Source organism: Convolutriloba macropyga, chromosome 1 (assembly GCF_964194025.1).
Source record: "Convolutriloba macropyga chromosome 1, txConMacr16.3, whole genome shotgun sequence".
Classification (NCBI taxonomy): Eukaryota; Metazoa; Xenacoelomorpha; order Acoela; family Convolutidae; genus Convolutriloba; species Convolutriloba macropyga.
Window position 1 is genome coordinate 9541543 of NC_134468.1, and position 15558 is coordinate 9557100.

Genomic DNA, 15558 nt, shown 5'->3' on the forward strand with positions numbered 1-15558 from the left:
TTTGACTTTCGGTACTCCGAACATTTAGCTGAATTCTGTTCTCCGCTTGAACTCGTTTAACTGTTTGTACTTTTTGTTTACATCCCTTTGCAACCTCGTCTAGCCAATGTTTATAACTAAGCTGAATAAATTGGTTAATTTCGTTCTCCGCTTGAACTCATTCAATTATTGTTCTATTTATTTAGTTACAGCGCTTTACAATCTAGCCACTGTTCATAAGCTTTATTGTTTTGGACTAACAATGACGAAGCCCGTTCTATTTATTCTGTTAAGAGTTTTAAAATTACCTGGTCATAAGTTTCGATGTTGTCTAATTTTACCGAGAACAGTATAAGGGACTCCCATAGTTCAAAAGTTTGTTACTTCCCGTATTGTTTAGGTACTAATCATCGACTTCGGTAAATTCAGACAACCATATCAACAGAGAACCGGCGTACATTTTTCAAATACCTTTGAGTTTTGTCTAGACAACTGAGATACAATTCTTGTTTAATCATTTTTCTCACACTTCATCGCATAACATTCCAAAGTGAAAGAAACCAAATTTTGATCCTTTATTTTGGCTTATCATCAGCAAATTGACACGGGTGACAAAAATTTGGCAAACCTATGTTCTTGAATTTTATATTTTTGAGCCTTTCGAATTGTATCAAACATAAATAGTGATCGAACAATGGTTTGAAGTGTTCCTAAAACCTTTTGCAAGGTCAATGTTTTTGAATAGCTAGGATCTTGAAGTTTGCCAAATTTTTAAAATAGTCAAACTCAGAAATGGAACATTGTCAAAACACTGGCTTCATTGAAATCAATCCCTGCAGTTGTTCCAACTGTTTACCTTCAACACACTCCAATAGAGACAGAGTCCCGGACGAGCATGACGAGTCAGAGGTGGTGCTTCTGGTTGTCCTATCTGATGATGAAGGAGATCTTGACGAGCAACAGGAACCAATATTGGTTACAGAAATTGTTGAAAATCTCGACTCTAATTTGATCATGACTGACAACTCCCAACAAGACACGACAAACAACGACCAGGAAAACATAGACTGTGATTATATACAGCCTACGATCGACAACCAGAGCGAACCAAGAGCAATATTAGCGCAAGTATCGCAACCTCGGTTCCGTTTGAAGAAAAATAGAAAAAAGACTCAAAGAACTCAAAGACCCAGGGTTGTGAAAACCTTTGCAAACAATCTTATGAAGCGATGTTTCAAATTTAAATAAAATTTGGTACGAGTATTTTCAACCTTAGGTAAAGCTAATAAAGATAATTCTGGTGAACCGTTCCAGAGAAACTGAGTTGTAATTTTTGACAATAGACAGCTTACATTTTTTATCAATGAGTTGTCAAGCAGAAAAAAAATTTCCTCAAGCGGTATTTAATCAAGTTTTGACTTTCAACAATGAAGGTAACAATTAACAATAACTTGTGTATTGGATCCTAAGCTATTTAGTGGATACCTAAGCGAGTTTTAACTTGTACATATCAAGAGAAATGGTGAAAAAAACTTGTGTATTGGATCCTAAGCTACCTAGTGGATACCTAAGCGAGTTTTAACTTGTACATATTAAGGGTATCGGTGAAAAATAACTTGTGTATTGGATCCTAAGCTACCTAGTGGATACCTAAGCGAGTTTTAACTTGTACATATCAAGAGAAATGGTGAAAAATAACTTGTGTATTGGATCCTAAGCTACCTAGTGGATACCTAAGCGAGTTTTAACTTGTACATATCAAGAGAAATGGTGAAAAATAACTTGTGTATTGGATCCTAAGCTACCTGCTGGTTACCTAAGCGAGTTTTAACTTGTACATATCAAGGGTATTGGTGAAAAATAACTTGTGTATTGGATCCTAAGCTACTTAGTGGATACCCAAGCGAGTTTTAACTTGTACATATCAAGAGAAATGGTGAAAAATAACTTGTGTATTGGATCCTAAGCTACCTAGTGGATACCTAAGCGAGTTTTAACTTGTACATATCAAGAGAAATGGTGAAAAATAACTTGTGTATTGGATCCTAAGCTACCTGCTGGTTACCTAAGCGAGTTTTAACTTGTACATATCAAGGGTATTGGTGAAAAATAACTTGTGTATTGGATCCTAAGCTACCAGCTGGTTACCTAAGCGAGTTTTAACTTGTACATATCAAGGGTATTGGTGAAAAATAACTTGTGTATTGGATCCTAAGCTACCTAGTGGATACCTAAGCGAGTTTTAACTTGTACATATCAAGGGTATTGGTGAAAAAAAACTTGTGTATTGGATCCTAAGCTACCTAGTGGATACCTAAGCGAGTTTTAACTTGTACATATTAAGGGTATTGGTGAAAAATAACTTGTGTATGGATCCTAAGCTATCCGCTGGTTACCTAAGCGAGTTTTAACTTGTACATATCAAGGGTAGTGGTGAAAAATAACTTGTATATTGGATCCTAAGCTATCCGCTGGTTACCTAAGCGAGTTTTAACTTGTACATATCAAGGGTATTGGTGACATTTTTGTAGCCGAACAAAGTAGTGTGTAGAGCAAAAGGGAGTGCAAAGCGGAGAGCAAGGTGGAGAGCAACGAGGAGAGCAAGTTGGAAACGGACTGCAGAAACGGAATAATTCAGTTAGTCCTTTTAAGTTTTACATCTTTTTGTCCAGTTTTTTTTGGGTTTTTTTATTTCAAAACTCTCCTCTTTGTCTCATGGCATTTTAATTCATCACCAATTTCTGATGTTGCTCACGTTTATATTTTTGTTTGTTGATAAATTCTATATATATTAGGAATTAATTTTAATATCTTGTCTGGAGTACAAAGTCTTGAGATAAACAGTCTGAAGAGTAGCAGGAACTGTACTCGCTTGACGCCAGTAAACTCCTTGCCTTCTTAACTTTGGCAACCCAAATGATTGAGAAGCGGACCTTGCTGGTTTAGAGAAACCCCATTGCGAAAATTAGACTGCACCAGTTCACAAACTTTTAACACGCACCACCATTCACAAACACTTACTGAGTTCACTTAGACACTTAGATCAGTTGTAGGGTAGATTATGACAGATTGCTACAATCGACACAGATGATCTACGGAGGTAACTATGAACATGTTCCTAATTTTTTCGAGACAAAGAGGAATTTTTGTTTGCCAATAAACATCAGCTACTTTTTTCATTTCCATCTGATAGCGCGGAAGCTTTTTAAACGCTTATACTATGGATTGAGGGCACTGAGGATAAAAATGACGTAGATATAAATTGATCAACTGCTTATATGGGAACTTTTAAAAGACTTATACTATGGATTGAAGGTACTGAGGACAAAAAAGACTTAGATAATAAGTGATCAACTGCTTATATGGGAGCTTTTAAAAGACTTATACTATGGATTGAAGGTACTGAGGACAAAAATGACTTAGATATAAATTGATCAACTGCTTATATGGGAACTTTTAAAAGACTTATACTATGGATTGAAGGTACTGAGGTTAAAAAAGACTTAGTTATTAATTGATCAGCTACTAGTATGGGAGCTTTTAAAAGACTTATACAATGGATTGAAGGTACTGAGGATAAAAAACACTTTGATATAAATTGATCAACTGCTTATATGGGAGCTTTTAAAAGACTTATACTATGGATTGAAGGTACTGAGGACAAAAAAGACTAAGATATAAATTGATCAACTGCTTATATGGGAGCTTTTAAAAGACTTATACTATGGATTGAAGGTACTGAGGTTAAAAAAGACTTAGTTATTAATTGATCAACTGCTTTTATGGGAACTTTTAAAAGACTTATACTATGGATTGAAGGTACTGAGGATAAAAATGACTTAGATATAAATTGATCAACTGCTTATATGGGAGCTTTTAAAAGACTTATACTATGGATTGAAGGTACTGAGGTTAAAAAAGACTTAGTTATTAATTGATCAGCTACTAGTATGGGAGCTTTTAAAAGACTTATACAATGGATTGAAGGTACTGAGGATAAAAATGACTTAGATATAAATTGATCAACTGCTTATATGGGAGCTTTTAAAAGACTTATACAATGGATTGAAGGTACTGAGGATAAAAAAGACTTAGATATAAATTAATCAACTGCTTATATGGGAGCTTTTAAAAAACATATACTATGGATTGAAGGTACTGGGGATAAAAATGACTTAGATATAAATTGATCAACTGCTTATATGGGAACTTTAAAAGACTTATACTATGGATTGAAGGTACTGAGGACAAAAAAGACTTAGATAATAAGTGATCAACTGCTTATATGGGAGCTTTTAAAAGACTTATACTATGGATTGAAGGTACTGAGGACAAAAAAGACTAAGATATAAATTGATCAACTGCTTATATGGGAGCTTTTAAAAGACTTATACTATGGATTGAAGGTACTGAGGTTAAAAAAGACTTAGTTATTAATTGATCAACTGCTTTTATGGGAACTTTTAAAAGACTTATACTATGGATTGAAGGTACTGAGGATAAAAATGACTTAGATATAAATTGATCAACTGCTTATATGGGAGCTTTTAAAAGACTTATACTATGGATTGAAGGTACTGAGGTTAAAAAAGACTTAGTTATTAATTGATCAGCTACTAGTACGGGAGCTTTTAAAAGACTTATACAATGGATTGAAGGTACTGAGGATAAAAATGACTTAGATATAAATTGATCAACTGCTTATATGGGAGCTTTTAAAAGACTTATACAATGGATTGAAGGTACTGAGGATAAAAAAGACTTAGATATAAATTAATCAACTGCTTATATGGGAGCTTTTAAAAAACATATACTATGGATTGAAGGTACTGAGGATAAAAATGACTTAGATATAAATTGATCAACTGCTTATATGGGAACTTTAAAAGACTTATACTATGGATTGAAGGTACTGAGGACAAAAAAGACTTAGATAATAAGTGATCAACTGCTTATATGGGAGCCTTTAAAAGGCTTATACTATGGATTGAAGGTACTGAGGACAAAAAAGACTAAGATATAAATTGATCAACTGCTTATATGGGAGCTTTTAAAAGACTTATACTATGGATTGAAGGTACTGAGGTTAAAAAAGACTTAGTTATTAATTGATCAACTGCTTTTATGGGAACTTTTAAAAGACTTATACTATGGATTGAAGGTACTGAGGACAAAACAGACTTAGATATGAATTGATCGAATGCTTATATGGGAGCTTTTAAAAGACTTATACTGTGGATTGAAGGTACTGAGGATAAAAATGACTTAGATATAAATTGATCAACTGCTTATATGGGAGCTTTTAAAAGACTTATACTATGGATTGAAGGTACTGAGGTTAAAAAAGACTTAGTTATTAATTGATCAGCTACTAGTATGGGAGCTTTTAAAAGACTTATACAATGGATTGAAGGTACTGAGGATAAAAATGACTTAGATATAATTTGATCAACTGCTTATATGGGAGCTTTTAAAAGACTTATACAATGGATTGAAGGTACTGAGGATAAAAAAGACTTAGATATAAATTGATCAACTGCTTATATGGGAGCTTTTAAAAAACATATACTATGGATTGAAGGTACTGAGGATAAAAATGACTTAGATATAAATTGATCAACTGCTTATATGGGAACTTTTAAAAGACTTATACTATGGATTGAAGGTACTGAGGACAAAAAATACTTAGATAATAAGTGATCAACTGCTTATATGGGAGCTTTTAAAAGACTTATACTATGGATTGAAGGTACTGAGGACAAAAATGACTTAGTTAATAATTGATCAACTGCTTATATGGGAACTTTTAAAAGACTTATACTATGGATTGAAGGTACTGAGGTTAAAAAAGACTTAGTTATTAATTGATCAGCTACTAGTATGGGAGCTTTTAAAAGACTTATACAATGGATTGAAGGTACTGAGGATAAAAATGACTTTGATATAAATTGATCAACTGCTTATATGGGAGCTTTTAAAAAGACTTATACTATGGATTGAAGGTACTGAGGACAAAAAAGACTTAGATATAAATTAATCAACTGCTTATATGAGAGCTTTTAAAAGATTTATACTATGGATTGAAGGTACTGAGGTTAAAAAAGATTTAGTTATTAATTGATCAACTGCTTATATGGGAACTTTTAAAAGACTTATACTATGGATTGAAGGTACTGAGGACAAAAAAGACTTAGATATAAATTGATCAACTGCTTATATGGGAGCTTTTAAAAGACTTATACTATGGATTGAAGGTACTGAGGATAAAAATGACTTAGATATAAATTGATCAACTGCTTATATGGGAGCTTTTAAAAGACTTATACTATGGATTGAAGGTACTGAGGTTAAAAAAAGACTTAGTTATTAATTGATCAACTGCTTATATGGGAGCTTTTAAAAGTTTTATACTATGGATTGAAGGCACTGAGGATGAAAATGACTTAGATATAAACTGAAACTGCCTATGCGGGACCTTTAAAAGACTTATGCAGTACAATTTTTCTGTAACTCGAGTTGAAAAGACTTTTTTATTCAAACGGGAAAAACAAAACATAAGTCACAAAAACCAAAGCAATGTTCTTTCACAGAAGTTAATTGTCGTCACTATCAGAGTCAATTTGTACTACTCTCCATTTCTTTATTCTATCTACATTGATAGATTTTTTGTCTGATATCAGCTCCAGCGTTCGTTTTGCGCACTTTTTCATACTTTTTGAGGGTCCGGGATGGTTGATGGGTTGCTCTTCTGTTGAAGAGTTAGTAGAAACATGAATGGGGTATACGGGTCTTGGGTCTAGAAGACTAGGCGACGAACCTGATTCAGTAGCCTGATCGTCTATAAAGGAACATCTTTCAATTTCGTCCTCAATCACTTGTTGAGTCAGATTTGCAAAATCTGCAATGTCCGCTTCAAGCTCATCGTCACTGTAAACACGCTGATTGAGACCGGGATCAGGCGGAGACCAGACTTCTGCTGACATTTGGGGACCTGTGTATTGAGTTGGTTGTTGACTTTCTGGCGTTAATGACTCGGCATCGTCACTCGAACCCCAATCTGGATCCTGTACTACGTTACGCATGAACATTTCCTCGCGCAGAGCGTGGTGGCCAAATGGTAGAGTTGTGATCTTGTCGTTTAAAATATACCGCTTGTCATCGTATCCCGAGAGTGACTTCTTGTTGCACACAACTGTCATTAGTTGGTGTTTGCTCGACGCAATTCTGGTGTTGATAAGTCGAACAGTTTCTCCTCCTGTGAGAACCTGTTTGTATAATTCATGTGTCATCATTCGCCTGGCGTCTTGAGTCACACCTTTCGCCGACTGCTTTGCAAGACCTAAAATAGAAGTTCATGCATTCTAGTTTTTGTTTTTCACTTTTTTTCTTTCCTTTTGTCTTGGAAATCTAATCCTAGGTCTTTTTCTTACTTTTTATCTGGTTTTTCTTTACTCATTCTGCTTTTTGTTGTTTTCTTGGCTTTTTTCAGGTTTTGAAAAAAAAGTTGACTAACCATCTGCCAGTTTGATGGAATACAGCTTTGGCTTCAACCCCACAAACTCAGAAATCATCTTGCCTCCCATCTCATCTTTAAATTTTAGTGTCACCCTTGCGTTGCTTTGATTGTACATCTCGTGATTAGTTGGAAAGTTTGAGAAATCGAAAAGGTCCTTCACTGTGGTCTTCCGCTTCAAGTCTGCGAAAAAGTCGTTTGAGAAAAATTCATAAACAAACGAGTCCGTGTCCGAGTACAGTAGATTACAATTGAAGTGTTTCTTCATTGTATTGTAGTGGAAGTCGTACATGAATTTCTTCGAAAGATCTAAGATGCAAGCACCTACGATAGTTGGTTTGTCCCACTCTATTTCAGTCTGATTCAAGCTTATCGTTGCCAAGTTCTCATCAATGATTTTGAACGACTTCATCTGTGGAGCGCTGGTACATTTCAGTGTCTCTTCTTCACTTCGAGCCAGTTTTACTTTTATGCGATTGCGTTTCCCCTCACACGTTTTCCCAAATGCACTGTTCACCATTAGTTTATAGAAGTTCTCCTCGAACTTGTTCTTGCCTTGCTTTCGCTTCTGAGTGTTTAACTTTACAAATGGCGCTAGCCATTTCGACTGGTTAAAAGCGAGTGATCGATGTAGTTTTTCAACTTTCAACCCCAACTGTACGTAGAGCTTCAATGTTTGATAGTGCGAAATGTAGTTCTTTTTGGGGAACAAGGTCTGGATCAATTTGTTACTCGAAGGCGGCTCATTCATCTGCATATCATTCAAAAGCTCCTCCTGATAGTCACCCAACCAGCATGCGTCAACTTTCTGTTTTGTTGGGGCCAAGGGAAAATCTGAATGAAGATCATGAAGTTCATCTGGGTACAACAAATCCACTTCTAATACGTAGCCAATATCGCTATCGTCAGGTGTCTCCAATACGCTTTGGATGATCGCTTTTCGAATTTCAGGATCCCAGTTTCCGTCAGTGTACTCAAAATTGTTCAATGGCAATGGAAACTTTTCCATTATGCCCCCATACAAATTGTTTGCATCAATCATCACTATGAAGGTTGAGGGTGCTTTGGGGTTGAAATTTGGTAGATATTTGTTGTTCGCAACCGCCAGCCGCTTGTTGTAAATCAAGCTAACGCCACCACGGATCAATCCTTCTACCATATCCAATTGTTCTCTCTCTTTTCTGAGTCTCAAAGGCGCTTTAGATAACTTTAACATAGCATCACCAGAGAGATTGGAAGCGGTATAGTACTGACAGCAATCCAGTCCGTATGTTTCGTAACACACCTTGCGGAAGCAGAGCATAACTGCAGCTAGAAGAAACACATCAGTTTTGAGATACAAACTATAGTAATCTTCAATTGTTTCACATTGAAACTTCTCGAAAACTTCCAGCGCATGTTTGTACTCGTCTTCAGTAACGCTCACTTGATACTGTTGGAGACTATTCACCCACTTTTCTAGTGGTGGGAGTGCGGTCTTTCAGTTTAGTGAAATTATCAATGTAACAATAGGGGAAAAATCCCTTCCGTTTCAACATTTGCACTGAACTTTCTGGCCAATCCTTAAAGTGATGTTCTAGCGAAGTGAATTGATCAGAGGGTAAGTTTTGTGCTAGAGAATCTAATGACGAGGCCATGAAACGAAATGAGTCTAGTAGCTTGATATACTCATACACCGGTTTGATCACTCCATTCTTGTCCTGACGGTTGTAGACTAGAACCCCAATTTCCAGAGCTATATATTTCTCATCTGTATTTGGAACAATTGATACAGTATTTCGCATGCTGCTACCCGGGAGAGTGAGAATTACATGGTGAAGATCGTAGTTTGAGAGATTGTGTGCAAATAGCGGAGCATAGTTGAGAAACCTCCTGTTGACGTTACAAGTGTTATGCGCCCATCCGAGGAATTCTCCAGTGAAGTGACAATGATCTAGAACTGTCGGGTTATTGAAACTGTGTTCCAATGGTTCTTCACATATCCAACAATTGGCGGCATCTTCTTTCGCGATGAGAGGCTGGCCAGAGAAAAATTTGTGTTGCTGTTTAACACTGTAAACTCGTTTTGCTATGGTTTCCAAAGACTGAACAAATTGTTCCATGACCTTCGGTCCTGTCAAACATTCAAAATGAAACGTATCAGTTTGGTTCTGAGCAACAAACAACATTGCAAAGCTGCACGGTTTATGTATTTCTATTGTTCTTGTTTCTGATTTGGTTGGGTTGTTTTGACATCCTGAGACAGGTTCAATTATTGACTCCAAGTCAAAAAAGCCAACAATTGGAGCAAACCAACGGGACTGAAACTTTTTGTATACAAACGTTGTGTTTTTTGGCATACGCACGATTGCTGGTTTGTTCTTCCAGCAAAGTTCTAAATGTTTTTCATATCGTTCTTTTGAGGTGCAAACATGAAAACAGTTTCTACAAATATGATTATCTGTTCTAACTACTCGTTCCTTGACTTTATGAGTAAGAGATCGCAAGTTTCTGATTAAAACGTAGTGATGCATTTGACCGTCGCTAAGAAGAAGAAGGTCCATGTTGAATTCACAGTTTTGTTTTTTGGAAACTCGGAATGGTATCAGACCGTTTTCAGCGTAGCTAAAATATTCAAACTTTTTTGGTTTTTTATTTTTTTTCCTCATTTGCTTTTGTGCCATAATCTTCTTTTTAGTTTTATAGTTTTTCGAAAAGAAAGATTTTTAACTTACCGAAATACGTTGACGCAGACATTGTTTAGCTCTTCAAAGCGAGTCATCTGGTGGAAGCCCATAGGCATGTCAAACACACCATCTGCTTGTTTTGCAAGCGGGTTGTCTGGTCCATATGTTACTGGGCTGGTTATCCTGCGTGCCGGTGCACCAGGAGGAAGAAGTCGAGGGCCAAACTTCAAATGGTAGGCGGCAGTATAGCAATACAGAAAACAATTCTCGTCTTCTCGGTTTCTGATATTCAGTAGAGAGCATGTGCGCGCTAGTTTGCCTGGAAGTGCTAAATATGACGATGCCCTTATCGGTTTAGCTTTTGCTAATCGGAATTCAATGTTGACAATTTGGTTGAGAGTCCAACCGCTACCATGGGAAGCAAAATTGTTGAGCGCTAGGAGCATCTGTTCTACCATTGCATGGAAGGTTTTATCTGCAAGACCACCGAAATCCACTCGTTCCATTTTTGATGCAACATGAATCGAAATTCTATCGGGCTGGCTTGATGATAGATCATCATCGGTTTTCATGGGTTTGACGAGATCGATAACTGAGTTGAACTGAACTTTTTGTGAAAGTTGCTGAGCACCAATGTTGATAATGTTTTCAATCTCTCGGCGTTTTAGCTGCATAACGTGTAATAGATCAACGTCTCTTGACCCGACGGTAATCTCATAGACTTTCAGTGTATCGCCGAAAGCGCGTTCACTTGGTATGATGCCTGAGTCCTGTAGGTTGTTTACGTCTACACTCCAAGCTGGTAGACCGTGGAAAGTGTTCATGTGCTCAAGATAATCAGCGTCACGTGGAAAACATTTTTGACAGTATATGCAGTATCGTGGACTGGTCGCCGCATGCTGCACAGTAAGGTGTCCTGTTAGCTCATACAGGCTTCTCGTGGTGAAACCACATTCAGTGCACTCGAATGAGTTTGCTCGAGGATAGATCTTATGCACTTCTTTCCGATGTCGACGAATGCTTCTTCTATTTGCCAGTATTTTATGACAAATTTCGCACTTGGCTTGCCCCATCCCACAGAATTGATTGTTGCTGTAAGAGAGTAACGGTGAAAGGAACGATTAATTAAAAAGTTTAGAAGTGACAAAAATGTATCAAGTTTGAATCAACTGAACGCAAAGTGTAAGGCAAAACGCAATGAGTAATTTTTCAGTCCGGGGGACCCCGCTTTCGACAAGTTGATTGGCCAATGGGATGCAAGCAAGCTGTCTCTTTTGTTTGTTTTTGTCGAGGGGCCATCGCGTTACAGTGACGCAATTCAACCTGGTAGCGTTACTTTTTGTTTACATAGCGCACTCGGGTGCAGACAAAAATTTGTTTACAAGCCATCAACACAAGTCTGAAGAACTTGAATTTGTTTACAAGCCATCAACGTTTTTGTCATAGTCGAACGATTTAGTTTGTTTTTCCAGGGGAGGGGGAATTTAGTTCTTTATAAAGGTGAATTTTTGGTTGGTGAGTCATCGACCTAACTAAAAAGAAAGCGTGTATAATTGTTTACTTCATATGTTTTATAAACGACAACAGTTGAATTTCATTGATATCGGGAATGAATGGAAAATTATCATTGAGAACACAATGAGCTATATAAATGCAATAAAGTCCACACATTTGAGAGTCTGCACTTTGTAGGGGTTTATTTGTGTCACGTCTGTCTTCCATGAGGTCCACTATAATGCTATCATTAGTGCTTTGTCGAAATCGGTCTGATATGTGTTTATATGAATAGAGAGGTAATGCCAGCGGGTCGGCAAAGTATGTTAATGGGTAGGCATATCTATTTGCAAGCACAATCCAATGAGATCCAGGTGAAGAGGCTGGTGAAGCGTTAACGATAGCAAATGAGTTGGTTGGCATGTGCAAGGGGAAATTGTCAGCTTCATAAACACCGTTGAATTTAAACATCAAATGACCGGATTGTAGAATCAATTTGAATATTTTATCTTCATCCATTAGATTATAGGAAGAGCGTTTTTGGAAACGTTTCTCGAAGAATCGATATAAACTGTTGAACATTTCTCCCCGAGAAATAAAATTTCAATGTTGCGGGGCAACGCTGCACCGAACTTGAGTTCCACAGATAATGAAGAGTTTGTTAGCTCGGGATGAATAAAATCATGCGTGGCTTCTTGAGTGCTGGTGAGATCAAACACCATAATGTAATGGTTAGGAAAATCAGATAGAGATATCCCGTGACCATTTTCTACATAAGCTAGTGCAGGCATCGAGTTGTAGTATAGTCGTTTGTTATCAGTTGTTGATATTGGTGTACCAGCTGTGGCGAACCCATTTCGGTAAATTATTATCTTTCAAATCAAACTTCTGGTATGAAAATGGATTGAGCGTATTAGTACCGATGAACGCATCGCTGCGGCACATGGCGACTATTAGTCTACGAATAGGTTCTTTTGTGAAAATATCCTCCTGCTTCCAGCTCTGTTGCCCAGCTGTTGCTAGAAAAGCTTTCGAAATAACTTCATTATATCGGTACATTGCAGGTGTCTTGAGAAGTGTTTTCTCGATTGCACCAAGCACGATATCGGAGACTGTCATTTTTCGCACGAACAAATTTGCTTCATCGATTTTGATTTTATAGTGTTTAGCCCCGTCTTCACTCACAATCGCAAAGTCATCCTGTGATCGTCGGAAAGAAATTCGCAGCGTTACTCCACTCGTTAGATGCTTCTCGCATGAAAAGAAATCGGTAGCTATTTTTCCATACAGTGTGAGTTGAGCAGATCTTCTCACAGCTTCTTGTCGAGCTGTGATTGTAGCGGCTGGGACGCCTGTTGGGTCTGCTTCATAATCATATCCTTGACATTTCAACCAGGTTTTTTTCGCATCCGATCCATGAGAAAATTCTGTTTCTATGAAACTTTTGTGTGCGTAGTGCCCATTGGCGGAAGATATTTTGATGCCGTTTGCTGACACTATGCAATCGGCGAAAAGGGAATGTAAGACATTATTGGCTAGATGTGGCGTGTCACTGTTGTTGGCATCTCCCGTGGTGAAGCGTAAATCGTTTCCATTATTTCGAACAACTCGAAATTTGATTTCCAGATAAATTTTCTGTAGGTCGATGAAGTTATTTCTGTCACCGACTATTTCAAACTCTAACGAAGATCCAGTGGGCGAGTACAAAGGTCCTGTTTTTTGCTCGAACGATTGATCAAATATTACAAGAAGGGGAGATTTCTCGAACAAGTCTAATGAGCTATGTGTTGCCTCTGTGGGAATAACAATGTTAGTACGCATTTTTTACTTTTGAGAAGAAATCTGATCGACTTCTTTGTGGCTTCGTTTTTCGCGAAATGATCTTTTTCTTTGGTGGAGACTGCTTTTTGTATGCTTTCTTCTTCGACCTCCTTCGATAAATTGCTTTTCGTCCTCGTTGACGTGCTCCTCCGATTTGTTTTCTCGCTGTTTTTGCAACTGTACTTTTCAGAGCTTGCTTCGCTGATTTCTTTTTTGTTGCAAATTCTAATAACTCTGGTGCACCTTGCACTAGCAATTCTCTTCCAATTGTTTTTGCTGCTGGCCAAATAAGTCGTCGGGCTAGGGGTAATGCAACACGACCAATGCCAGCAGCTAATGCGCCGAATCCACTTCCTCTTTGTCTATAATGTCCTGAGAAATGGGGCATTGAATTGGATGCTTGATTATTATAATAGGCTTCCATCAGTTAGCTTGTTCTCTGGAATTTGAGACTTAACAACTTTACCAATTCCAGTGAAAGGGATCAGTTTCCCAGTTTCACTTCTCAGCTCAACTTTGATGCTCTGGATATTGTTTGAAAGTAAACGCTTGTAGTCCAAGTTTGTATAAGTTTTATGGTGAATAGGTGCTACTGTGTTGAGGCTACCGTTTCTCAGACGTCTCTCCGATTCAATGATTTTGAGAATGGGTGCACGTGCGTCACCCACAAGTTGATACTCAATAATATCAAGGTACACAAAAATAAGCTGTGACCCACATGTTATATCAACAGGGAAAATACCAAAATGTCTGTTAGGAGCGTTCGGGGTCCCATTTTCGAAGTTTGTCTTGTAACCAATGTGAACAAAACCATTGTGTGCAGGGTCCGGGGTCCCCTTGAAACCAAGAATGCTGGGAATTTCATCGTCTTGAAACGACAATCCTTCATTTTCCCCAAATGTTAACACAAGCTTTTGCGTTATCATGTCAAACTTTCGATCGAACTGTTTTAGTTTTGCAATGCGAACAATCTCCAAGACTAGATCTTCCCAGCTGTTGTAAATACCAGTCCGAATTTTTCTGAGTTGTCCTGATCGATTACTCGACTCATTTGGATTGGTCATTGAATTCTTGTAAACAACTATTTCTCCAGAGTTTACGTTGTTGATGTTTGATGGAAAAGATAGAGATGTCAATGCTACCTGCCATTCTCCCTGTAAGTGTATCGGTTGTGATAATTGGTTCCGAAATGATGCCATAGTATTTCCATTAAAAACGTCCATTGATGCATTTGATAACAAGTCAATTTTAAACTCATTGCTGTTAGAAATCATTGCTCCTCTTCAATGTTTAACGCATCAACTTGTACTAATTCCGGTTCGTAAAACTTCCCAAGGATTTTAACGTTGTTTGCGTCAACCAGATTGTAGGTAGGTGGACTTGTTGTAGCCAATCTTAAAACTGTGAAAATTTCGTCTGTATAATTCTGAGTATAACCTTTTCTGAAGGTATCGTCTGGTTTCGCTATTCGTACCAGGTCCCCCTCTTCAAATCGTGGTTTATATTTATTGTTGTCCAAAGCAATCGAAATTAAAAATGGTTCATGTTTTTTCAATACTTTATTTGGGGCTAACTTTGTAACGCGGTTAACACGACTGTTAATATTTACGAAATTGGGAAGCTCCTTTATATAGTTCCAAGTCCATTTTTCTTCCAAGTATCTGTATATAATGTTTTTAAGTGATCGAATATTTCTTTCCACAAACGCAGATTTGGTTTCGTTTTCGATTGTATACAAATGAATCTTTTTGTTTTCACAGAATGTTTTGAACGCGCCCTTGAATTCGGTGCCTTTGTCTGTCCACACTTTCTCTGGTTGTTTCGTCTTTCATTTGTTTGAAGGCTTCAACGCAATCCTTCGAATACATCGTTCTGAGAGGTTGAACACGTAAATAGCGTGATAAAACGTCAACTGCAATCAATAGGTATTTGACCCCATTGTTGTGCTTGGCTATTTTGTCCATATAGGCCACATCCATGGACCAGATTTCGTTTATTCTGTAAGCAACTACCTTCAATCGTGGAAAACTTTTCCGGAATTGACGATATTTAGTGTATGAGTTCTTCGATTGAAGAATTTGCTCA

General features: G+C 37.4%; 1 protein-coding gene across 1 annotated transcript; it reads right to left on the reverse strand.

The window, feature by feature from the left end:
• Window positions 1-12468: 12468 nt before the first annotated feature.
• Window positions 12469-13473, reverse strand: LOC142342587 (uncharacterized protein F54H12.2-like). Its single transcript, XM_075397509.1, has one exon. The coding sequence runs from the start codon at window positions 13471-13473 to the stop codon at window positions 12469-12471; it is 1005 nt and encodes a 334-aa protein (XP_075253624.1).
• Between the last annotated feature and the right edge of the window lie 2085 nt (window positions 13474-15558).

Coding starts and splice junctions, on each gene's coding strand:
- LOC142342587 (XM_075397509.1), bottom strand. CDS start 13,473: ATGCGTACTAACATTGTTATTCCCACAGAGGCAACACATAGCTCATTA.